This window comes from Carassius auratus, unplaced genomic scaffold (genome assembly GCF_003368295.1).
Source record: "Carassius auratus strain Wakin unplaced genomic scaffold, ASM336829v1 scaf_tig00000876, whole genome shotgun sequence".
NCBI lineage: Eukaryota > Metazoa > Chordata > Actinopteri > Cypriniformes > Cyprinidae > Carassius > Carassius auratus.
The window spans coordinates 484,562-508,225 of record NW_020523328.1 but is presented as its reverse complement, the minus strand read 5'-3'; the positions used below and the strand labels follow the sequence as shown (position 1 = coordinate 508,225).

At 37.1% G+C, this 23,664-nt stretch overlaps 3 protein-coding genes, 5 non-coding genes and 1 pseudogene across 11 annotated transcripts; 2 read left to right on the top strand and 7 right to left on the bottom strand.

The window, feature by feature from the left end:
* Positions 1-726: 726 nt before the first annotated feature.
* LOC113069129 (zinc finger BED domain-containing protein DAYSLEEPER-like) lies at positions 727-5,104 on the bottom strand. Of its 4 annotated transcripts, XM_026242124.1 has the most exons (4): positions 4,131-5,104; positions 3,793-3,924; positions 1,765-3,417; positions 727-896 (listed from the first exon to the last, which is right to left on the bottom strand). In XM_026242124.1, exons 1-4 carry the CDS (start codon positions 4,149-4,151, stop codon positions 807-809), a joined length of 1,896 nt encoding a protein of 631 aa, XP_026097909.1. In that variant the 5' UTR covers positions 4,152-5,104; the 3' UTR covers positions 727-806. The 4 variants fall into 4 exon arrangements, with proteins under 4 accessions (XP_026097909.1, XP_026097910.1, XP_026097908.1 ...); XM_026242125.1 differs by lacking the exon at positions 727-896 and having other exon boundaries at positions 1,516-3,417; positions 4,001-5,104; XM_026242123.1 differs by lacking the exon at positions 727-896 and having other exon boundaries at positions 1,516-3,417; positions 3,793-3,956.
* Positions 5,105-5,238: 134 nt separating this feature from the next.
* LOC113069131 (coiled-coil domain-containing protein 115-like) lies at positions 5,239-6,796 on the bottom strand (annotated as a pseudogene).
* A 270-nt stretch (positions 6,797-7,066) lies between these two features.
* On the bottom strand, positions 7,067-7,138 carry trnae-uuc (transfer RNA glutamic acid (anticodon UUC)). The gene has a single exon. It is a non-coding gene; the product is annotated as a tRNA-Glu (tRNA).
* Positions 7,139-7,543: 405 nt separating this feature from the next.
* trnah-gug (transfer RNA histidin (anticodon GUG)) lies at positions 7,544-7,615 on the top strand. The gene has a single exon. It is a non-coding gene; the product is annotated as a tRNA-His (tRNA).
* A 298-nt stretch (positions 7,616-7,913) lies between these two features.
* ebp (EBP cholestenol delta-isomerase) lies at positions 7,914-9,551 on the top strand. Its single transcript, XM_026242126.1, has 5 exons — positions 7,914-8,068; positions 8,221-8,527; positions 8,621-8,657; positions 8,742-8,872; positions 8,992-9,551. Exons 2-5 carry the CDS (start codon positions 8,221-8,223, stop codon positions 9,213-9,215), a joined length of 699 nt encoding a protein of 232 aa, XP_026097911.1. The 5' UTR covers positions 7,914-8,068; the 3' UTR covers positions 9,216-9,551.
* A 371-nt stretch (positions 9,552-9,922) lies between these two features.
* trnaf-gaa (transfer RNA phenylalanine (anticodon GAA)) lies at positions 9,923-9,995 on the bottom strand. Its single transcript has one exon. It is a non-coding gene; the product is annotated as a tRNA-Phe (tRNA).
* A 2,097-nt stretch (positions 9,996-12,092) lies between these two features.
* On the bottom strand, positions 12,093-12,166 carry trnan-guu (transfer RNA asparagine (anticodon GUU)). Its single transcript has one exon. It is a non-coding gene; the product is annotated as a tRNA-Asn (tRNA).
* Positions 12,167-17,601: 5,435 nt separating this feature from the next.
* trnan-guu (transfer RNA asparagine (anticodon GUU)) lies at positions 17,602-17,675 on the bottom strand. Its single transcript has one exon. It is a non-coding gene; the product is annotated as a tRNA-Asn (tRNA).
* A 1,777-nt stretch (positions 17,676-19,452) lies between these two features.
* On the bottom strand, positions 19,453-22,643 carry LOC113069128 (FK506-binding protein-like). Its single transcript, XM_026242121.1, has 3 exons — positions 22,395-22,643; positions 21,787-22,187; positions 19,453-20,603 (listed from the first exon to the last, which is right to left on the bottom strand). Exons 2-3 carry the CDS (start codon positions 22,165-22,167, stop codon positions 19,851-19,853), a joined length of 1,134 nt encoding a protein of 377 aa, XP_026097906.1. The 5' UTR covers positions 22,168-22,187; positions 22,395-22,643; the 3' UTR covers positions 19,453-19,850.
* Between the last annotated feature and the right edge of the window lie 1,021 nt (positions 22,644-23,664).

Below are 23,664 nucleotides of genomic sequence, written 5' to 3'. Positions count from 1 at the left end.
AATAGGTGTTATTCCATCATAAAAAAATCTGTAATATTTACCTCATCAACTAGGCTGTTTGACTCACATATGTTGAGTTGCCATATTTTGTCTGATATTCTGGTTAATCCATCACAATGTAAATGGAAGGAAAATATACTGGTAATATATCTGACTTTATCCACCACATACATACAGTAGTACACTGATGTAAAGTTATTGAGGAACTTAAATTGCAATCAGAGCCACTGCTATTGCTCTTTCAATATGGCTGGGACATTCCTGCATGCATGTTGAAAATTAAATGTCAAATGGACTTTGCGGTTCCATTTAAAATTTGACAGACATTGCAAATTATGTGTGCACAAACAGAAAATGCAATTGCAAGTACAATGTTACCCAGAATTTGATACTGTAGCCCCACTGAGACTGAGTGGGAAACTGAAATCAGGATTCACATACACACACTCACAAATGTTCATTATATCTGCACTGCAGCAGTGCTGCCCCGCCTTATACATCAATCTGTTTGAAATTGAGTTTATTGATTGAAGGTCCTTTTGCTATTTTCTTCTCCACATGATCAGAATACAATGCACGCATAAACTCTGTTGGGATGCACAAGCGTGCTGTACTTATAACTGTAAATGCACACACTGACATCAGTGATTGTGCTATAAAGACCTTGAAATTGCTTGACCTTTGGCATATTATTTTTTGACCCAGCAGTTATGACAGAACAACATGTCAGGTTTGATAACAAACACTTTTACTGAAATGGAAATGTCTTTTCATAACAAAAGGTCCTTAATGCACAACAACTCTTCTTAATATCCCACAGGCTTGATTGCTCTCGGTTCAGTCCTGCCAGCGAGAGACTGCAGTCCACCATCAGCGTTCTCCGATTCCCCATAGGCCTGAAATGTAATTATTTTCAATTACAGAACCTGCCTACAGCTTTCTACCCTGTGGGTTTTGTACACAAAGAGCCAACACAAAAAGCCTGTCAGCTACACAGTAACTCTATTTGACCAGTTCTTTCCTTAGATTAATATAAAGCTAACTATTATACACTAAATGTTTCATAACATTGTTTAATTTAGCTGGAAATGTACTATTCTTTTTCTTAAAGGTGTTTTAAGAAAGCATTTGGCTACAAGAAGTGTGTATTTTCTGGGGTACTTGGTCATGCTGATAATGAAGGAAAATTGTTATGTAAATACTTAACAATTAATCAAGAATAAGTACAGTATGCACTGCACTTGTATGATCTTGTTGCAGTTTTGGGTGAAGAAAGTGAGTTGACAGAACATAATGTTTTATAAGTCTTCAATAAAAGCAACCAGCATCAGATAATGAGTCATAATAGGTTAACATTTTATAATAACTTTCATTTTCATTAGATTCCATTATATTTTCAAATAGTAAGTAGATAGGTAGATAGATAGATAGAAAAAAGTTATTATAAATTGTTACTCATAATAGTTTCTTAATCTAATTTATGCGTAACTTTTGTACCTAAAAAGAAAAATTGTATTCGCTGACAACAGTATTTTGTTTACTTTGGGGTAAATGCACAGTTCTTTATAGATAGACATATATCAGGCACAATCCCCATTTTGCATTTGAGGTGTTTGGTGTGATATCTGTAAAAAGAAAATCCATAGAAAATAGCTCTCTTTGCAGTTAGGACCAAAGTATCCTATAGTTAGCCTTCAGGTAAATCAGAGTGTCCAGATTTTTTGGCAGAAGTCGGCATTGCTCTGGTCTGAGTGTCTTACTAACCATGTTAAATATCTGGTCCACTGATGTGGTTGTTGCTGGCACAGTAAAAACTTTTTTGGCTACTTGTGAGAGGAGGGGGAAATCGATGGACTTGCGTTTCCAGTATTGTAGTGGATCCTCGTCTGTGGGTTCTTCGTGGAGATATGTGGACAGTTCCTGCTCCACAGTCTTGGCCTGAGTGGTAGGCCTCTGCTTAATGAAAGAGAACAGCTTGCAGCGTTTGGACGGTGACGGCTGGGCCTCTGAGTGATGTTCTAGTGGACTCAAAGGCCGAGTATGCTTTCCAACCTCTTCCAGCAGCACCTGTTTGTGCCAGTCGCTGTCACTGCTCCAGGACAGCTTGAACTGTGGGTCCAGGGTGGTGGCTGTTACATAAAGCGGGTCCTCAAGAATGCCTGCCAGTCTGCGGTCCAGAGCTTGAGACAATGCCATCACGATCCCAGAGCACTGGTGAGTAACGACCTCGGCCAGGTGCTTGCGCAGACCTAGCACACATGGCAGGGCTAGGCTGATGGACACATGCTTGTCGCCTTGGACCATGTCTGAGGCCTCCTCAAAGGGCTCCAACACTTCAACCAGCTCCCGTAGCTCTGCTTTTTCTAAGTTACTGAGGACAAGGTCATGTCTATCCACAATGTCTTCAAGAAAATCCATTGACTCTACCATTTGCCGTAGTATTTTTAACTGAGCATTCCACTTGTATGTGGATGAGGGTCTTTGCCAATTTGTTGAGGTGCTGGAGCCGAACACTTGGACAAGTTTTTCAGGAGCCACTGTAGCAATTATGTAGTTATACAGGTGGGCTCCTTTGTTTAGAGGAATGGATATTTGAGGGGAACCACAAACTCCTTCCTTAACACACTGAGCTAGTAATCGAGCAAAGCAGTCTATCCTACTTCGACCAAGACACTGATCTAAAGACTTGTTGTTCTCTTTGCTACTAATGGCGTCTTTGGCTTCCCCTGCACTGGACTCTTCATCGCTACCATCTTCTTCATCTTCTTCACCATTTCTAACGAGATTGAACCCAGGAAGACGAAAAGCTGATCTGTTTTCACAGGGCGACAAGTCTGCAACGACTCTGAACACTTTGCCAGAGATGCCATGGGACTCAGAGATCTCATCAAATTCGCTGAGCACTTGCTGAGTGTTGCTGTGGTCTGGAAGAGGTAAGCATGCCAAAAGAGCGGATCTGATATGCCAGTCTGTGTTAATGAAATGGCAAGTCACTCCAAGAAACCCAACACTAGTGTTATGACCCACAGAGCTCCACAGGTCAAGGGTCACACTGCAGGACTCGGCTCCTTTTAAAGCCTGTTTGGCGGCTAGTTGGACTTGGGTGACGTAGGCTGGCAGGAGCTGCTGTTGTATATAATGGCATGGTACTGGTATGTAACGGGGCTCCAGTAGCTGAAGAAGCTCCCGAAAACCCTCATTTTCCACTATCTGTGCCGGCTGCAGGTCTCGGATGATCATCTTGGCAATGGCTTCTGAAATTAGGGACTGGCGGGGGTCACTGTAGTCAAACTTGTTCATTCCAGCACCACTCTGAGAGATCACTCTGCCACTTGGAGGGCCAGTACACATCTGCATTGCCTCCCTTTTCACATCTTTCTTCCTCACAAACTCATCATACATGGCCTGATGTTTGCGCTGTGAATGTGACAATTATATACGGGTGAATTACATATAGAACCCAATACATGATCATATAAACAAAACACACACAAAGAGCAGAAAATTGAAGATTCTTGCACTTTATGGATATTGAACTTCTTTGACATTTCCAGTCATTTGTATATCATAAACCAACTTTACAGAAATTGCATTTTAACACAGTACATTTTATAAAAATATTGAATTATTATTTATTATTATTATTTTTATTAATATGTGTAACTACTGACCAGAAAATTACAATTTTAATTAGTTTTTAAATTTCCATAACCCCGAATAATGGCCATGCATTGTTAAACCACTCACATTTGTCATGTTATTAGATACAAAACATAAAAAAATGAACCCTACCTTTAAATGTGTAACAAAGTTAGAAGTAACTGTCCGTTTAGCCTGAATCCTTGTGCCACAAGCTTTGCAGTTAGATTCAATCTTGCCATTTTCTCCCTCACAGACGATATTGAAGTAATCCAGAATGGACACCTTAGATTTTGACGCCATCAGTGATCTTAAATCTTCCACGATATGAGTAACAATACAGTAAGAGTAACACACTTACAAACGAGAACAATGCTATATCCTCTTGCGTTTTTATCAAATATTAGTCTAGCTTTTGAGATTCAATGTTAATAGCCTCGTCTCATCATAGAGATAACAGGATAGTAATCTGACTGAGATAGCGTGATCACCTGGTCTGACACTGATTGCATCGTCCTGTCATTGTGAAGACATCTTCTCGGTTACACGTCTCAGTAAAAACGTAAAGAATGACGTCCGTCAAATCTACGCGGTCGCGCAAACGATATGATGCCCGGTGTCAGATCCGACCGTAAACATCGCTATCCGCTAGCAGCTCTTTTCCGATGAACACCAGGAAGTAGACGATGAATGGGGAATATATTTATTTATTTACCATTCCGCCTCAGAATATTTGGATTTTATTCGTGAGACGCTTACAGATGTATACAAGGCTTATAAAAAAAAAACACAACAAAGAACAGGAGATGTGTGTGTTTCTCGTTATGGACGTTAATTCAATGCAGTGATTAAATGTTATTTTATTGCTCAGACAAGAAGAGGCGAGGACGCGCCTGATACTTACTGCTCGTGCACGTTTTCCACTTAAATGTTTTTTTTGTTTTTTGAATTCAAGAAACCATCTTCCAGGTATGCGTATGTAGCTTGGCATTGTTTAATCTAACACATACCCAATTAACTTCCCACCTTTCACAAATTGTTCAATTTAAAATGGAAAAGAACATGCATTTGGCTATGCACTTTAATTATCTGACAGATATTATTTAGCTACTTAGAAACGACTAGAACAATGCTTTTTTATTTACTAATATAGATTATAAACATAGATTTCAATGAAATTCAGACTGGTATTGGATTGTACCTGAACCAACACTAAAATGACTTTTAGAGCTGCTTCACAGCAGGAATGTGTTAGATTAAAAATGCCAAGCTACATACGCATAAGATGTTTTCTTGAATTCAAGCAAAACTTAAGTAAACATGCCAAATATAATTCTTGTCTATCTAGTATCTACCTAACTTTTCTTGACATCAAAATCCGCGCTGAAACCTGAGAACTATATGAACTATATGAACAGTTCCCTTAGTCGAGTTTCTAATGCTATTTTTCCCGTCTTTCGCTTTGAAGCTGCTTCAACACAATCTGTATTGTAACAACCACTGTACAAATAAAGGTGACACATGAAATATCTGATAAATAATGATTGCAGGAGTATTTACATTTAAAAGGACAAAATTAAGTTGAAAAGACAATACAGATAATCAAAGATATTTTTATTAGAAATCAACATTGTTCATAGAGTAAGTGTGAGTGTTTTCAGTGATTTCTTGACATGTCACAAACATTTCATTTTATTCAACACAGGGCAATTGAGATGTTTATACAAAAGTTTCAAAATTTCAATAAATAAAGATTATAGATGAAAGTGAGTAAGGTCACAGTTATTCTTTTTTTATTTCCGGTTGAGTCTCTGTCTTTTCTTGCTTCTCCTTCATCTGTGCCTGCATCTCTTTTCATGTAGCAAGTATTGCACTTTGTAGAGATGCGATTTCTGCTGAGAGAGTGATGACTGGGGGGGGGGACATGTGTTTTTAAAAATTATTAATCTTTCAATAAACCCAGAATACAAGCAATATAATTAACAAAAATAAAATAAAAGAAAGAACAAAAGATAATATAATAAATAAAAGTTAAACTTCAAATATAGGCCTCACAGCAAAGGTGCAGCACATCGGTACACTAGGGAAGGATGAACTTAAATACAGCATAAGCAAACAATTTATATAAAAGACAAAATAGCTCACCCTCCTTAAAAGCAGACCGAGCATGTTTCAGATTTTGTGGCACAAGGATTCCAAACCACTTTAAAGGATCGCTGTGCTCTGGTGTGGATGATTCTGCCTTTGCTTTTACATTAGGGTCTGTCTCCTGTTCCTCCTCTTTAAACCCCTTTTGTATGGTATTTATACGCCGTCTAAGAACTGAAATTTAAATAATGTTGTCATCAACAAAAAAAATCAAACAATTACAGTTTAGGCTCCTACATGTTTAATATTAGATATGCAACAATGTGGAAAGACATACCGGTCTCTTTCACTCCAATGTCTTCTATCGTGTTGTTTTTCCGTTCTGTTTTATTCTCTTTCCGCTCACATTTAAACTCAGCTGTTTCATCTTCCAACACACTGTTATAAGACAAGCACACGGATCGAGGTAAATGACTGAGTTTTAAGCACAAGCTAATGTTATTTAATTGCTTGTGATGAATGATACAGACCTGGTTTCAACATAAAGAAGCGCCTCCATCTCACTAGCGTACTGCAGAGCAGAGACCTGCTTATTTCCCATTTAATAACGAGCTTTGGCAATTGAAAACCATCCCTGTATTAAAATAATTAATGGAATTATATTCAGATTACAAATGAAAATGTTTCTGTTTAAAATACGCATTTATAAACAAGCTGGATTGTATTCCCAGTATTAATTAATATTAATATGTGCTCAGTCTAATTAAGTGTAACTGAATGTTTCACCTCCTCTATAAGGGAATTAAGTTTATGTCGTTTCTCCTCCAAAGCCTCGAGCTGGTCCATGAAAAGCAGCAACTGCTTTCCCTAACGAAGCTGTTGATCAACACGCATTTCTGTCGTTTTATCTGAGTAAACAGAACTGAACACCAATAAACAGCAGAAAATAAACAACTTGATGAAGAATGAAAAGAGATGTATTCCTGCTGAACGCTATCAGAGTAGTTTTGGAGAACCTTTACGGGTCACGTGACATTAAGTCACATGACATCTGCTAGCTCTGTTACGTAGAGATTGCGTAGAATATAATTAATTCTGTGAATTCTTTATATTTTACAGGATGTATGTTGCATGCTCATTTAAGCACACCTATAACGTTATTTTTCCCAAAAAATATGAGTGAAGAAATGTGTAATCAATATTCACACTGTGTGTTTTGTGTGTAATTTTAACTCGCTTGTGGCTTTTTATTGTAGCGATTCGAATTCTTAAAAAAAATTTAAATAAAATTTCTTATACTGTGCATACACGTTATTCACGCTGAAAACAAAACAATTGCTTCCCATACCGGGAGTCGAACCCGGGCCGCCTGGGTGAAAACCAGGAATCCTAACCGCTAGACCATATGGGAGATACTTACCAATTTTATAGCAAACTAATTTATTATTATAATATTTGTATATGTACATAGTTTTTTTTTTAAACACAAAAGTCCAGACTTTATAGTGTCCATCATTCCTGTTAAACATTTTAATGTCGTATCCAGCATAGCAGATTTCAATTATTAAAGATATATGGCAGAGTTTCACTTTATTTTTACTAGCCTCCGTAAAGATGCAAACATGCTGCGTTGTTTATGATCGGAAATTATCTATTTTCGTGCTCAAGTGATTCCCATGCTAGAAAAAGTAGTATGAGTGCATGTCAGCATAATAATACGAAGAAAATATTACAAAAAGAAAACGATCGCCTGTAAGTACATGTACAATTATTAATGCCCAATTCCACCATCAACGTCCATCACCTCCGCTAGCTCGCCGTGATCGTATAGTGGTTAGTACTCTGCGTTGTGGCCGCAGCAACCCCGGTTCGAATCCGGGTCACGGCAGGGATAAGTCCCTATCACGCGGCTAAGGGGTGTGCTTTTTTGTTTTTAACTTTGGAGCTTCCGTTTATTTTAGTCATCACTTTATCAACGCTTAGATCAATTTACGAGACAAAACGTATTAATTTACAAAATGTGTTATATATTTCACCAACATATACACACTTCGCAATCACATGTGACGACATGCATGTTCCGAGGAGATTATCCAACTGTAAGCCGAGTACATTTCACGATGGGCTGTTCTTCTCACAAAACCTATTAGTGATTGGGCGGCGTGAAACACGTGGGATGTGACATGGTGGCGCGATGTTTGTGCAATTTGATAATGTAGTTTCAAAGAGCAGATTTGAGCACTTCATTGCTTAACTCTCCACCTCCAAGAGGACAGTTATATTAAACAAAGAGAAACGCAGGAAATAATCACATTTCTAGGACATTTCACCACTCATCAGAGTAAGTACAGACATATTAAGTAATTTCCATGTAGTATTATTTCCAAGTTATCTAGCATTAAATAAAAGATCTGTATCTCCAGATGGACAGTTTTACTAATGCTACTATTTGTAAAATGTTGTCTCTATCATATCTTTCTTCCATGTCTACAGATGTTGAAGGAAGCAGACACTATAACTCATCCCTATTGGCCACGCAACCTGTCCATTCCCAACTATGTGGCTAATGACCGTTCAATGTCAGAGATTCTCATATTCCTGTTCTCTGTGTCCGGGATACTGCTGCTCGCCACCTGGTCACTGACTGGCCGTAAGGTGTCTGGAAGCAGACTCAGTGGAGGGAGGAGGTTAGCTCTGTGCTGGTTCACCGTGTGTGGCTTCATCCATGGGGTCATTGAGGGATGGTTCTCTTTATACTACACCATCATTCCCGAAGACCAGAGTTTCCTTTCTCAACTGTGTGAGTGGGGCTAAAAGTCTATTTGACTAAAATAGTTTGAAAATGTTCCGTTAACAACCCTTGAATACCAAAAATGCTTGTTTTCCTCTACAGGGAAAGAATATTCCAAAGGAGACAGCAGATATGCAATGTAAGTTATACACATGCTTGTTTGTGCATTAAAAATGAGTCTATGCATTGAATCTAACCTCCTTTTATGGAATCTTTTCTCTAGAGCAGATAATTTCACCGTTAGCATGGAGACAGTGACCGCGTGCCTGTGGGGTCCCTTTAGTATATGGATTGTTGTGGCCTTCCTGTATAATCATTCTTACAGATTTGTCCTGCAACTTATTGTATCTCTAGGTAAGATATGTTTTGATGCACTGTAAAATATGTGCAAAGTTATTTTTTCCACATTAAGTATGCATGTTATAAGTATGTTAAAAGGCACAATTAAGTTCAACATCCACCATTACTTTCAGGTCAGCTGTATGGTGCAGTCCTCTATTTCTTCACTGAGCACAGAGACGGATATATTCACAGCGAATATGGTCACCCCATCTATTTCTGGTTCTACTTTGTGTTTATGAATATTTTGTGGATTGTCATTCCTTTCATTCTTATAATGGACTCGTGGTGTCAGCTATCTGCCTGTCAATCCATGTTTGATAAAGCAGCACTTAAAGGAAAGTCTAAAAGAAGCTAGAGCAGTAGAAAGAAGAAGGGATGTTGAAAAAAAATACTGAAATACTGTATACAATACATGGGAATGTATACAATATGTGGAAATAATATACTTGTGTCATTCCTGGAAGAAAATGAAAAATGTCTTAAGTGTAATGTGTTATACTTATAACAGAAAAGAAAAATGGTTAAATGCTCACAATAAAACTCCAGCAGGGCTGCTTTATATTTACCTGTGTGTCTTTATGACAATCTGTTGCACTGTATCGGTTCTCTCTGCTCAGGTGCCTTTACTGTTATATTGTGTTCTGTAATCAAATGATTACATCTGAGATTTTATTAAATGTTCCACACCTTATATCACTGTCTCCTGGCCGTTTTATCACATTTCAAAACACACACACAATGAGACAATAAAGTGAGCCTAATCTGTTTTTTTTTTTTTTATAAGACTATATTTTTCTAATCCTGTCTTTCTTGGTGAAAGAAACTTTTCTTTTTTTAATTTGATGGCTCCATTTTCTTTGGTGTTGAATATTGGACAATATCAAATTTAACTACATACCAATTAGCAAATACACAGAATTGCTTTGTGTGTGGCGGTGATTTTGTTATTTGTGTTTAGCGTTTAAAAAAAAAAAAAAAAAAAAAAGTTTTTTTAATGTTGAAATCATACAAATCATTTTTGTTAAACGTATAGTACTTTTTCAAGACAATGAAAAGTCAAAATGCCGAAACCCGGGATCGAACCAGGGACCTTTAGATCTTCAGTCTAACGCTCTCCCAACTGAGCTATTTCGGCTATGAATACCCCCCTGGACTGAAGCCATAATTTTTGGTGGGTGAACACCATTTCACAGCAATATCATTACCAAATCCACACTTTATCTTCATTTTTGAAAGAAGCTACACACTTCTATTTTTCAATTAGATAAACACGAATTTATATGTCCTACTGCACCTTTAAGAGAACTTCACTTTTAAGGGAACTTCAGCTTTACAATTGTGTCATACTCTTGTGGGCAGGATCTTGTGGAGATCTGGTTAAAAATGGCTGCCACTCCAACTCGGACAGTTTATAGACAAAGGTAGGTTTAGGTTTTTACAGAAGATCTTTTCAACACTTACCACTTCTTTGTAGGGAGCCAAGTTGTGCCAAAATCAACAAGTAGGACATTCACTCCACAACCACATGGGCTTTGTATTTCCATACAGACATGATCTAAACACAAACAAATATTCATGCTTTTTACTCAAAATCCTCATAACCTCTTCTCTCTTTTTTTTTGCAGCCAGTGGTTTCTGAACACTTGAAAAACTGGTCACCTGTAGATCTGGACTCGTGTTGTGAATTCGGTTTTCTGTAACGGTTAGGAGCAGATAAGCTCTCCCAGTGATTTAAAAGGGAATAACTTATCCACCTACAACCTATGCCATCATAGTACAGTAAATTATACATACCACCACCTGTTTTCACTAAATTCAAGATCATCATGCCAATTTAAATAAGATTTTTTTAATACAAAAACGACTCTCAATGGTTTATTGCAGAGTTTTACAGTAATTATTCTAATATTAGTTACCTCGCATTAAATGTCACATTACACTTGTGTATTATTTTCAAAAGCAGTCAGTCTGTCGCCATTGGTGACCTGTTTTGTTTGGTAAACTCTGGTTACCATAAGCAAAGGCAATGGAATCTCCCAATAGTGAACTTCTATCGCCCTCTTCAGGAAAAGCAAGGGTCGAAGTTAAATGTTCCAGTTTTACTCCGAGTTTAACACAAGAGGCCGCTCTTCCATAAGGTTTAAACTAAAGCAGACCTCAGAAATGAGCTACATTGAATAAATTCCTATCATAAATTAATAATTGTTAAGGTTCATTTTGTCTTTTTGTTTTACTTCATGCTCAAGATAACAAAAAAAAAAATCTACTAAACAAGATATCTGATATTACAAAGTATTAGTCTATTTCAAGTGAAGCTTTGTCTACGTACCATACACCGCAGACAGAGATGAGAAATTATTGTTTGTTTTTTGTTGTTGCAAAAAACAGAAATGGGTTCCATTGTCTTGAATGTGTTATTTGAATGGTTAACACAAACTCAAGATTTTCCACACCTTATTCTGCAATATAAAGTACATCATTGATTTTTTTTTAAGCTGTTACTTGGACTACAGAGGTTGTTCATCATAAACAGGTAAACTTATCAAACTACTTTCACAGCCTCATTGTGTTTACAATCATACTATTGCAAATTAATTTTAACTTTAAATGACAAATATTTTTAATTAAAGAGCTGTTGGAAGCCGAGTTTTCATGTAAAGTCATGCAAACGTGGTTTAGCTTGTTATAGCCAACATTTACATTTTTCTTCTTTACTTTGGCTTCAAAGTGCATATAAAGTTTATTTGTAAAGATTATTATTATGAACAAAATGTGTTAAGAATCATTATTTTTTTGGTCACAAAGTCTGCAATAATCCAAAAACCAATGAATAAATCCTATTGGGTTTTTGGTCAAGGGAACCAGAGTGAGCATAACTTCCTTCTTGTTGGTAAAAAATATGTGATCACTGCACTGCTCTATTTGATATCTATTGTTTAGAATATGAATGCAAAAGCTTAGAAATGTCAAATCAAACTGAAAATCTTTCAAACACACCACATTTTAAAAGGTACATACTTGAAAGACGTAAAAAAAAAAAAAAAGCTAGTACAAACTGCAGAGTGCAGACCTTTCAGTTTGTACTAAAAAAAAAAAAAGTGTATTAAAGTAACATACTTTATTAGGTTGCTACTATAGCAGTCTATATAACAGTCACATTAATTACTCAAATAATTAATATATTAAAAAAAAAAAAAATACAAATTTTTTTTGTAAATAAATGAAAATTTAACGTCCCTGGGTGGGCTCGAACCACCAACCTTTCGGTTAACAGCCGAACGCGCTAACCGATTGCGCCACAGAGACCTCGTGGTTGCATTGCCTGGCCTATTTCCTCAAGAAGAAACATGTTTCCTGTCTGAAAATCTGCATCAAAAACAAAATCACACATTAGGAAGACATTGCCAGATAGGAAATTTCCGAAGTTTACCAAAAGGTATCGCCTGTCCACAGACCTCCAGGAGACCGCTGTCAATGTGCATCACTGGAAATCATGAATTCTTTCAAAATCAACCATTGGGCAATATTAAATGGCTCAGAGCATGTTTTCATTTTTTTTTTTACTAAAAGAGGTTGCTTTCTTAAACAGCAAGTCACAGCTGCCAGTAATCACGGACTACTAATCAAATCAAAGCCATACAAAAAACAAAACAAAAAAAGTCTTAACCCATTAAACGATTTTTTTAAATCAAGGACAAAACAAAAACAAAAAACATTTTAATTAAACTTACATTTTCATATTAATAAAAAAACAATAATTTTAATAAATAACAGTAGTTGTAGTTACTCTAAGCTTGACACTAGATGTCGCTCTTTAATAATGAATGCGAGTAAAGTCACGCCATTACGTGGAGAGCAACATTTTTAATACATGGATTTGAGATGTGCAACAAGGGCCTACATAAAAATAATAAATATAATAATATTTTACACTATTACACTATTATCGTGATTAGGGTTCTGTCATAAGCGACGAAAGCGAATCAAATAATATGATTCACACGGACTGATAAGATCAGAGCAGTGATGGCCAACTTGTCCCTAAACACAATTCTAAATGCTTTTACCTAAAAGATATTGCTGCTTCATCTCAGAAGATTAACCTTTCCCTTCTTTATTCTTTATAACCCGATAATGCGGCGACACAATCTGGGGTTAAGCCACCTAAACACCGCAGTAAATTATAGTTTGAAAGGCTGCGCGTTCGGCTGTACACAGACGCTGATCCGCTTCAGACAGCGCACAAAGTAGCGATTCAACAGACACAATTACGTCTAAATACACGGTTTTGGCGAGTTACCTTGTAAACATGGTCTTAAATGAGTTTTAACGCCTTGAATGACCGCAAAGAGTTGGGAGAAAATTATATGTGTGTTAGATCTGCATCATGTACATCAGGTATACAATAGACAGCGCTGATTTTGAAGTGAAACCGCCTGAAGTCTGACTGAAGTAAATAAAAGAACAAAAGATAAATCCTTGGATTGTTCCAGCTGCTTATTAACTTTTATAGCTTGAATAAAGATTAATTTGTATAGTTTATGCATATATAATAAAGTTAATGTGAAGATTTTTGTTTAATCACTTAAAGCTGCAGTAGGTAACTTTTGTAAAAACTTATTTTTTTTTTACATATTTGTTAAACCTGTTATTATGTCGTGGCAGTAGAATATAGCCCCTTTCAAACTGCACGTCGGACCCGACAAATTGCCGGAACATTGCCCGGTCGCCTTCTGTGTGAACGCAAACACCTCCCGGGATTGATTCCGGCATTGAACCCGGGTTGGGGACCTAGTAACATTGCCGGGTTCAGTCCCGGGAAGAGCGCTGTGTGAACAAAAGCCAGATCTAAAGCTGTGTCATTGTGATGACGCACGTTATTCTGTGACTCCTGTACCAGCTGTTTTGAAGGAAGATCAATGTTCGCGACAAAAAAAATATGTGCAAACTGTAATGAATCAGAGATCAGTTAGTTCCTCACTTTTCCCATGGACGCCAAGATCGTTCGCTTGCTTCAGTGAAAGAATAACGTGCCCTGATGCCACGTGTCAACAACCAATCAGAGCTGCGGTCCGTAACTTTTTTTTGTGTTCAAAATTTACAAAATGAATATAATAAGCGATTACAGAATAAATCCATTTTCCAAAACGTGTTTTTAGCTTGTCCTGAATCACTAGGGTGCACCTATAATAAGTGTTTGTATTCTGACTACTTTAGATTGCTTCGGGTAGGTACCGCGGTGGAGTAACCCAGTACCTTTGTGATTCTTCATAGACATAAACAGAGCCAAGTAGCTCCGGCTACAATATTCTACTGCAAGACACAAGCAGTCCTGTTTATTAACCGCTAGAGCGTCAAAAGTTACCGACTGCAGCTTTAAATTAAAAGTTATACATTTCAGAGTCGATTAAATATTGCAAATAATGTCTTTCAGTTATACTGTAATGTTAAATGGCAATAATTAACAGGGAAAATTGAGGGAAAATGCACCAGCAGGACAATTTTTTTTTTAAATATGTTAAGTCATTGTATTAGTAATAACTGGCAGTTGCATGGTCGTTAAAAAATAAAAATAAAAAATTGGCCGGTAAATTTTATCATGCCACCGGCCATTGGCAGGTGTGGCAAAAAGTTAGTTTTAGGCCCTTTGTGGAACGTTTACCTGTTTGTAGGGCTGTCGCGGTTAAAAAAAGCGGTGTAGTTGATCTGCCATAGAGTCAATTGGTTGTTCTTGGAGATAGCGGGTTAACTCTGTGTCAGCGCGTGCTCTGATCGGTAAAGGGGCAGAGATTTCAGACCTCAGTTTATTAAGGAGTTCTGTCACAAAACTCATCATCCGCGCCAACGTTTTTTGAGCAAATTTCAAAGCCGCACCCGCCCGCCATCCGCTGATTGTTTTGCGGTCTATGGCGATGCAATGCTTTGCTGATGCGAGCCGCAAAAAAAAAAAACCATTGTCTGTTCTAGAAAGGATGCAGCAAAGATATTTAATGCTAATGTAGGAGGCATAGGCCGAGTTTTATTTACCATAAAAACCATGTCTCCCGATATATTGCGCATCTTATGATCCGATCTAAAAAATGAAAATAATTTTTGATAAAAAAAGTTTGTAAAAAATATTTTAATGACACGGTTTTGGCGGTTATAGAGTTCTAATGACGGTGTTCAACTATAACCGCCGGTCTCACGGTTATATACTAACCGTCACACCCCTACCTACAGTTACAATCATGTGGCTGATATATGAAAAAAAAAAAAATAGAAGGCATGTTGTGATGTCTCAGAGAGGTGTTCATCACAAATAAAAATTACGATAAAAGTGCATAGAGCCAGCAGATTTTGAGAGTCTTGGCAGCCCGTATTAAACTTGCGTCTGCTATCGAGTCCAGGGTGTGAATCAGTCTCTCATCTCGGTGCGTCTTGGCGTACCACAAAGAAAACAGAAATATTTAATGGCAGAAGTGATGATGAAGTGAGTGCCAGTGATCGTGGCCATGCCTCTCCTTCTCAAGTCTGCTAGACCGTGATCAAATGGACAGGGCGGCGCGGTCACGAACGGAGGTCCGTGAATCATTCCAGGTGTTTTCTCTTATCTCAGCAATTTTGTCATAAGATATACTCCATGAATTGATACTATAAATATATTTCCAAGATTATGAAATCCATATGCACTGCCTTAATGTATTCATTGCTTGAGCAGCCATTTGAATAACAGTAGTTTATTAAAACAGCAGATATTTTACAAGTTTATTTCCGTTATTGAGACGAGCAAATTATGTCAGAAAGAGAGTTTGGTAGTAAACAAAGGATTAGGAATATTAACATTGTTCCTGTTTAATTGCAATGGTGAATTCATCATGGCAGAGAAAATAAATCATAGATGGAGGTTTTAAATCACAGGTTACAATTATTATCCCTGATTTGTTAACAACTCTAATTTAAAATAAAACCCAGGTCAACAAATCCTTGATTAGCTCTAAACCTTACTTAAATTAATCCTTGTTGGTGCTACCCACCCTAAGTGTTCAATATTTTTTATGATATGTCTTTATAGTATAAACTTAAATCAATATTCCTTTCAGAATAACAGAAGATGCGTTTTTGGCAAAAGTGGCCAAGACCATTTACCACAGACCTTTGTGATTGCATTCATTAATGAGCACAGACATCGCTAGTGAATCGCCTTAAGGCGCAACAGCAATGTCTGAATAAATGTTGCGGTGTTAATTAGGGCTGCCCCCAAATAGTCGACTAAACGTTAGTCGATATGAAGAGGGCTTGGTCGAATACATTTTCATTAGTTGGTTAGTCGCAAAAAAAAATAAAAAAATAAAGTGAAAAAATTACGCAATCAGGGGCTGTGCAGACATCAAAGCAACGAGAGATCAACGAGATCTCGTGCCTCACGGTATACCAAAGCACACTTGATGAGGAGGAGCATGCAAGAGAAGGATGAACTAAAAATGTACTTGGCAGATAAAACAAAGGTTGATTCGGGACCATTGGCATGGTGGCAAAAAAAAAATAACATCGATATCCAAAGCTCGCTAAAGCAGCTAAACGCCTCTGTATCCCTTCCACATCCACTCCATCAGAGCGCATCTTTTCAAAGGCCGGCTTCATTGTGAACAAGTCGAGAAGCTCCCTTCTTCCCAACAACGTAGACAAGCTGGTGTTCCTCTCACATAATATGAAAAAAAAAATTAAATCGAATTGAAAGCTTAGGTAAGAATGCTTAATTTCCTTTTTGTAGTGTTTCTGTTTGCTATCTGTTAGGCTATATATAAAAAAACGGGTATTTTTATAACGGTTGGGCTATACAAATAAATAAGTACATATTATTTTTATTTATTCATTTTCATAAAATGCAGAAGTTGTTTTTTATTCTGTAAGAAAAATTAGTCTGATGTTTGCAATTTGACTCATCGTCTTAATGGCAGTTTGCGGCTTTGCTCTGATATTTTTTATTTGTATTATTGTTCTTTAAATTATTTGTTCCACATTTTGTCTTAAATATAGTTGTTCTAAACAATTTAATCAAATACTTAGGCTGTTGATTTATTTGCCGCCTTCTTTTTTATTCTAAGTTTTGGCGTTGTGCGATGTGCCATGTGCATTTATTAAATTGTTCGTTTTTGTTAATTATCCTTTTGAACAATATAAAAATTATATTAATTTTCCACTGTAATTTTATATCAAACAGCGTTTTTGTTACAGTATTTATTTTTTATTTATTTTTATTAGGCCTAAGTTGCTAATATGTTTATTTAATTTATTTTAAAGAATGAATTTTAGTTTATTTTATTCAAACTGTTTTGTTTTTTTTGACATGTAACTGTTACAGTTTGTATTTTTCATAAATTATTAAAGTGCACAGGCAGTGTGATTGCTGTTTTTATGTTAATTAGCCTATAACGTTCCAGCCAATGATTTAGGTGTCCGTAAGCGCTGTATACTTTAAACGCTTTACTATTCTGTTTTAAGCGCTTCATTTTCATTTTGAACGCGCTAATATCATGCTTAGCATATTCTGTCATATGGAAGTGTTAAACTTCAACCTGGACTATACCTTTCCTTGTATATACGCAAGTTTTTTATATTAATATCATAAATTAACGATTATTCGACTAATTGCTAAAATGGAGGTGTGTTAGTCGACTAGGAATATCTTTAGTCGGGGGCAGCCCTAGTGTTAATGCAAGATTAATTACAAAAAATAAGAGCATAAAAACAAAAGCATTCGTCCCTGGGTGGGCTCGAACCACCAACCTTTCGGTTAACAGCCGAACGCGCTAACCGATTGCGCCACAGAGACCTGTGGCTCCAGCCTGAACGATTCCTCTATGAGTACCACCATTTTTCACCCTGGAAAATCTCTTCTGAATTTGTGAAATCACATACCTTGTATCCATACATACCACTGCTTCTAGCAGGAGTCTGGCGTGCTCGCCTTTATAGATAGTTCACAAATGGTTATGGGTATTACCTGTAAACAAGCATAGAGAAAAACATTTATTTTCCATTTATATAACATGGCTCCCCAGATCCACAGTGAGTACAGGTTGTATGTACTTTCAAACCACAGCATTTTAAGATTACTTGCCAAACGTTGGGAAATAATTACAGAACCCAAATGTTAATTTCAGCAATTCATTCGATTCATCATTAAAGAATTGTTTACGTCACGCCACCACGTGGCATGTTACGTGTATGGTTTAGTTACAAAGTGTTGAAAACTAAACTTTGGTTTATCAGCGTTGTAGATATTATTTATAGCTGCACTTTGTGCTTGAGCACTTTCTCTTTGAGACTGGTTAGCAATAGGTTTAATCTGGATCCTTTAGATCGGTCGTGGGACCCATGTCTCATGTTGCCCAGCAACATTGCCCCATGTATCATATCATTGGGCCTCCAGGCAAGACACAGGGCCCACGGCCGATCTAAAGGATCCAGATTAAACATATTGCTAACCATTCTCAAAGAGAAAGTGCCCAAGCAACATTGCTCAAAACAAGTTGATTGGCAAAAAATGCTAAACAACGTGTCCCGTGTATCATCAGCCTCACTCTCTCAGTAACCGATAAAAACCCGTTGACTCGACCAGCGGGGTCCTGTGGAGGTGAAAAGTGCTTTATATAAAAAGGCGGTGGCGGGGCGGCAGTTTGGAAACAGTTATTATTTTGCAATTTCCGTTTAGCCATTTTCTTTTTAGGCAGTGGCGAACAAATTACAAAATCCCGCTTTAGAAGTATGAGCAAAAGTTTTAATTACTGCTAAAAAACGATAGCAGGACACGGTTAATGTATTCCTGTAACGTATATAGTTTCACGCTATTTGCACTTATTAAACCATTTGGCATAACGTTACCCTCCTCAGATCAAGCAGATCGTGTTCGCGGCCCCGTGTACGGTCTTGGATTATTTCCGCGCTGGGCCGCCATTACAACAGGTTATTGTCCGTGCTGGGCCGTGATTACAATCTAACATTAATAATCTAACGTTACATTAATAGCAGCATTCACTTATATTCTCTGTTACGGCTCGATACATGGTTTACTACGGTATTTAATCATAAATCCGTTAATTGCGCAACAGTTCTCTCACGCGCTAGTTCTCGTCACACAACTCACCGCTGCAGCAACATCAAGGAATATTTTTGTAAAATCGATTGGTTTACTTAGTTATTATACAATAATCTCCTTACCTCACGAATTATCTCCTGTTTTGTAGAGTTGGCAAATGCAAACGTGTAGTTTTTGTCTCTAGCAGCTCATCTAAGGCTTTTTTAATGTAAGTTAACGGATGAGAGGCGGCGTCGTCTGATTGGCTGCCTCTTTATGGAAAACGTGATTCAATTGGCTACAAAATTAACTCATTAAAAACGCTTAAAATGGAAAGATTTATGGATTTTCAGTTGTTTATAGTATGATTTGAATATTTTCTGCAATAGCAGCACAACAAAAAAATAAGATATGATAATATTTTCCAACTCCCTGAAATATTATATAATTTCATGTTTGAAATAGGTAATGCTATGCCTTCTGTTTAATTGTTCATATTGTTAACTTTATCAATAAAAACAGAAAAAGAAAATAAAAATAACATTGTTTATTGACACTTGATGCAAGAATGCAGTATACTTGGCTTTTGATCATTTTCTACACTAGTTATAAATCCATAATGAAAACATGTTTTAGAACAAAACATCAAAGCAGTATCTTATTTTACAAAAATAAACCAAACTTTAGTACATTCAGTAAATGTCCTAGCAGTATCATGACTTTGCACAACTTTCAAGTGTATGTAGTTTTAAACATTGACAAATTACAACATTGAACATTTAAGATACAGTAAACATACTCCAAGTTTTAAACATTGAAGTTAAGCTACAAAGACAGACCAAAAACAACTTCTGGGCACTTTACCATTGTTATGATTTTTATACATATGCCCATGTTCCTCTTTTATTATTCCCAACTTTCAGTGATTTTCTAGTTAAACATCTTGCTCAGCCTTTGACCGAGTTTACTGTCCATGTCCTTCAATCTGGAGTTCACTTGTTTCAGAGCAGTGCGAGCTGATGCAGAATCAGGCTGGAGCTCCAGAATCTTTCCAAAGGCCATGCGAGATTCCTCCAGTTCGCCCAGCTGTAGGCAAGCTTGCCCAAGCCGGTACCAGGCCTTAGTGCTCTTTGGGTTCAGCTCAGTGGCCTTGATACTGCTGTCTCTGGATTTAGCAAGCTGGCCTAACTTGAGTTGGCATAAAGAAAGATTGCAGTGAAGTTCTGCTTTTACAGTTTTATACTCCTCGTCAGTAGGAATGGAGACATCATCACTTTCTGCCTGCTCATTTTCTTTATCAAAGCATGGTGTCAAAGCTGCATCATCATCATCATCCTCTCCATCCACAGCTTCTTTAAATCCAGTGGATGAGGCATTTCTTCTTGTCTTGCCATTTATAGTTATTGCCAGCTTCACCGCTCTGCAGTAGCAGTCTGTCGCACCCCAGATATCTCCATTCCCAAACCGCTGACCACCCCTTTGCTTGTGAGACAGCACCCAAGACCATTTCTCTCCGGGTGTCATCTGCCAAGACTCCTGCCCAGGGGTTAAAGAGTGAAGCTGGAGTGTAAAGCAGTCAGACTGCTGAGACGATCCCTGCTCTGTTGTGTTTTCAGTCTGGGTACCATTAGCATCACTGACTGCTGCTTTAGAGTTCTTTGCATTCCAGGCACTTACCGTAAACTGCACCAAGAAAAAAAAAAAAAAGTTAATAGATGAGATGTGTTTTCCCATGATAAACACACAGTGCTGGTAAATTAGTAACAAAATGTAGTTCTTTACTGAACACAAATTACATGTTGAAGCTTGTAGTCAGTAACGTAATCTATTACATTTAAATATAATAATCTGTCTACTGTTTTATTAATTGTACATTGTTTTGACCTAACTTGTTTAATACATTGATTTGAGTATGATAATCTTGTACCACATAGATATAAACATGAGAGAAGCGTGAAGTATTTTAAATATTATATTTAGTCAAGTTTTCTGTGTAATTACGGCTGCTTGACTAGTGTGTATGTGTGCAATTCCACAACACTGGAAAACTTTCTTAATATATACAGTACCAGTCAAAAGTTTTTGGGCAGTGAAATTTTTCATGTTCTTTAAAGAAGTCTCTTCTGCTCATCAAGCCTGCATTTATTTGATCCAAAGTACAGCAAAAGCAGTTAAATATTTTTACTATTTAAAAGAACTGTTTTCTTTTTGTATGTATTTTAAAATGAAATTTATTTTTATGATTTCAAAGCCAAATGTTTAGCATTATTACTCCAGTTACATGATCTTCAGAAATCATTCTAATGTTCTTATTTGCTGCTCAAAAAACATTATTATTATTATTATTATTATTAAATACAGTTGAGTAGAATTTTAGAAAGTTCAGAAGAACATCATTTATCTGAAATAGAAATCTTTTGTAACATTAACATTTTGTGTCTTCATCATCTCTTTTGATCAATTTAAATCATCTTTGCTAAATAAAAGTATTAATTTCTATAATTTCTTCCTTAAATAAATTATACTTATACTGAAAAAAGTTTTCGTATTTTAAATGTTTTAAATATTGATATAGACAATAACAATAATAAAAGTTTATTGAACAGCAAATCAGCATATTAGAATTATTTCTGAAGGATCACGTGACACTGAGGACTGAAGTAATGATGCTCTAAAATTTAGATTTGATCACAGGAATAAATCAGATTATCAAATATTTTCAAATTGAAAGCAGTTATTTAAAATAATATAAAGATTTAGATTTAGGGTGAAAATCTTTATTTAATTTAACTCTGCAGCACTGTGGCCGTCCAGGAGCAGGACTGGACACCCCAGGTTTAAGTCTGTATTTTAGCTTTGCCCTCACCTCACACATCTCTCCAGCCCTCATGCCTTCCAGGCAGCCCTCTGTGATGTCACACTGCCCTTCGCCCATGCGCAACAAGCACCACTCATCCAGCGGGAGCTGCAGAACAGAGTCCTGCGAGCGCGGGTGAGAGGTAGCCTGCTCGCTTGAATCAACTCTGGCTGTTGATTCCTGCTCTTGAGAAGCAGTATGTTGTGTTTCTCCTTCTGTAACAGTACTTCGCCGCACCTTGACCTTACACAGTGAGCCCAGCATCGGCGTGATGTCCCCTCGTTTTCTTTCTCCAAGCCACCTTCGGCGCACCTCCCACAGACCCCCGGGACACGCGGAGACCCACGACGTCTCACCTGGAACTGGAGCAGGCACTTGGACTGTTGTCATGATGATGGGGTTTAAAAGACCTGAACATAACAACGAAAACAATTAAACGCAGACTACATGGGTGGTGCCTATCAATGGACCTGTTAGCACTGTGATGAAAAGTCTTCATTTTAAACCTAGCGCATCTAAGTTATAGCTTCAGATTGCATGCGTTTTTTAAAACAGAAAACCTTTGCAATGACACCTAACAGTTATTATATCATACATTTGTGAACCCGTTTACCTACTTTTGTGCTCGTTGTCGCTGTCAGAGTCTCTTCTTCTACAGCAAATATCTCACATTAAAGGTCTTCCATCGCCCTCTAAAGGTGCGGCGTGTGAAGTTTACATTTGTACTCTCTTATAACTATGCGAAGTTTGTTTTAATGAAGATGCAATACGCCCTGGTAAAATCATGACTAATTAACGATATGCATACTCTAGAGTACAAAGAAATATTTATTAGTGTATAGAAAGATAAATGTGCAAAATCTCTGCTTGTGTGCATGAAATAAAAGATTGGCTTCATTAAAATTTTCTAAAACTTAACATGGACAAAACTGAGATTATTTTCACTGGACCTTCATCACTCACTAATAAAATTCCTACTAACTTCACCTCTGAGATCGCCGGCTCTCTTATCAAACCATCTAGTACTGTTAAAAATCTTGATGTAGTTTTTGATTCCTCTCTATCTTTCCACTCTCACATTAACTCCATCACTAAATTGGCATTCTTTCATCTACGTCGTATCGCTCAGCTCTGTCCCTTTATCAGTATCTCAGATGCTGAAACTGTCATCCATGCATTTGTCACCTCACGTCTTGATTACTGCAATGCACTTTTCATTGGCTTACCAGCTAGCTCCATTTCCAAATTACAATACATTCAAAACTCTGCTGCCAGACTACTCACCCACACCAAGCGTTCTGCACATATTTCCCCAATTCTGCATGATCTTCACTGGCTTCCTGTGGCTTACCGTATTAAATTCAAAATTCTCCTTCTCGCTTTTAATCTCTGCATAGCCTTTCTCCCCCTACCTCTGTAACCTGCTTCTCCCCTACACCCCAACTCGCTCTTTACGATCCGCTGATTCCAGCCTCCTCGTTGTCCCTTGGCATCGCCTTGCTTCAATGGGGGGCAGATCATTTCTCTCTTAATGTACTTGCACTCTCATTTGCCTATTGTTGTTCTGTCTGCTCTCTTTGTCAATTGTCTTTATTGTTGTTTGTTTATTGTAAAGTGTCCTTGAGCTCTGGAAAGGTGCTATATAAATAAAACTTATTATTATTTATTAAAAGCTTAAAATTATAAACCAATGCTTTTGTGGACGAATTCTCTCTGAAAGAGTACAGACGACAGCTTTATCAATGGAAACTGGCGAATATTATCAACAGACTTTTCCGATATAGTTTTTTAAACCTATATTTAAAAGAAAATGTCACCTACATTGAGTTTCATATATAAAATGAAAATCTATATTTAATGAGACCACACGTGAAACCTCTATAAAAT

Excerpts from the sequence above, each read along its gene's own strand:
- LOC113069128 (XM_026242121.1), bottom strand. The coding sequence starts at position 22,167 with ATGACAACAGTCCAAGTGCCTGCTCCAGTTCCAGGTGAGACGTCGTGG. Across the intron at positions 20,604-21,786 it reads GGGCTGGAGAGATGTGTGAG|TTTACGGTAAGTGCCTGGAA; the intron begins GTGAGGGCAAAG and ends TTCTTGGTGCAG.
- ebp (XM_026242126.1), top strand. The coding sequence starts at position 8,221 with ATGTTGAAGGAAGCAGACACTATAACTCATCCCTATTGGCCACGCAAC. Across the intron at positions 8,528-8,620 it reads GAGTTTCCTTTCTCAACTGT|GGAAAGAATATTCCAAAGGA; the intron begins GTGAGTGGGGCT and ends TTTCCTCTACAG. Across the intron at positions 8,873-8,991 it reads GCAACTTATTGTATCTCTAG|GTCAGCTGTATGGTGCAGTC; the intron begins GTAAGATATGTT and ends CATTACTTTCAG.
- LOC113069129 (XM_026242122.1), bottom strand. The coding sequence starts at position 4,151 with ATGCAATCAGTGTCAGACCAG. Across the intron at positions 3,925-4,130 it reads TGCAATCAGTGTCAGACCAG|GTGTCCATTCTGGATTACTT; the intron begins GTGATCACGCTA and ends TCAAAATCTAAG. Across the intron at positions 3,418-3,792 it reads ACTTTGTTACACATTTAAAG|CGCAAACATCAGGCCATGTA; the intron begins GTAGGGTTCATT and ends TCACATTCACAG.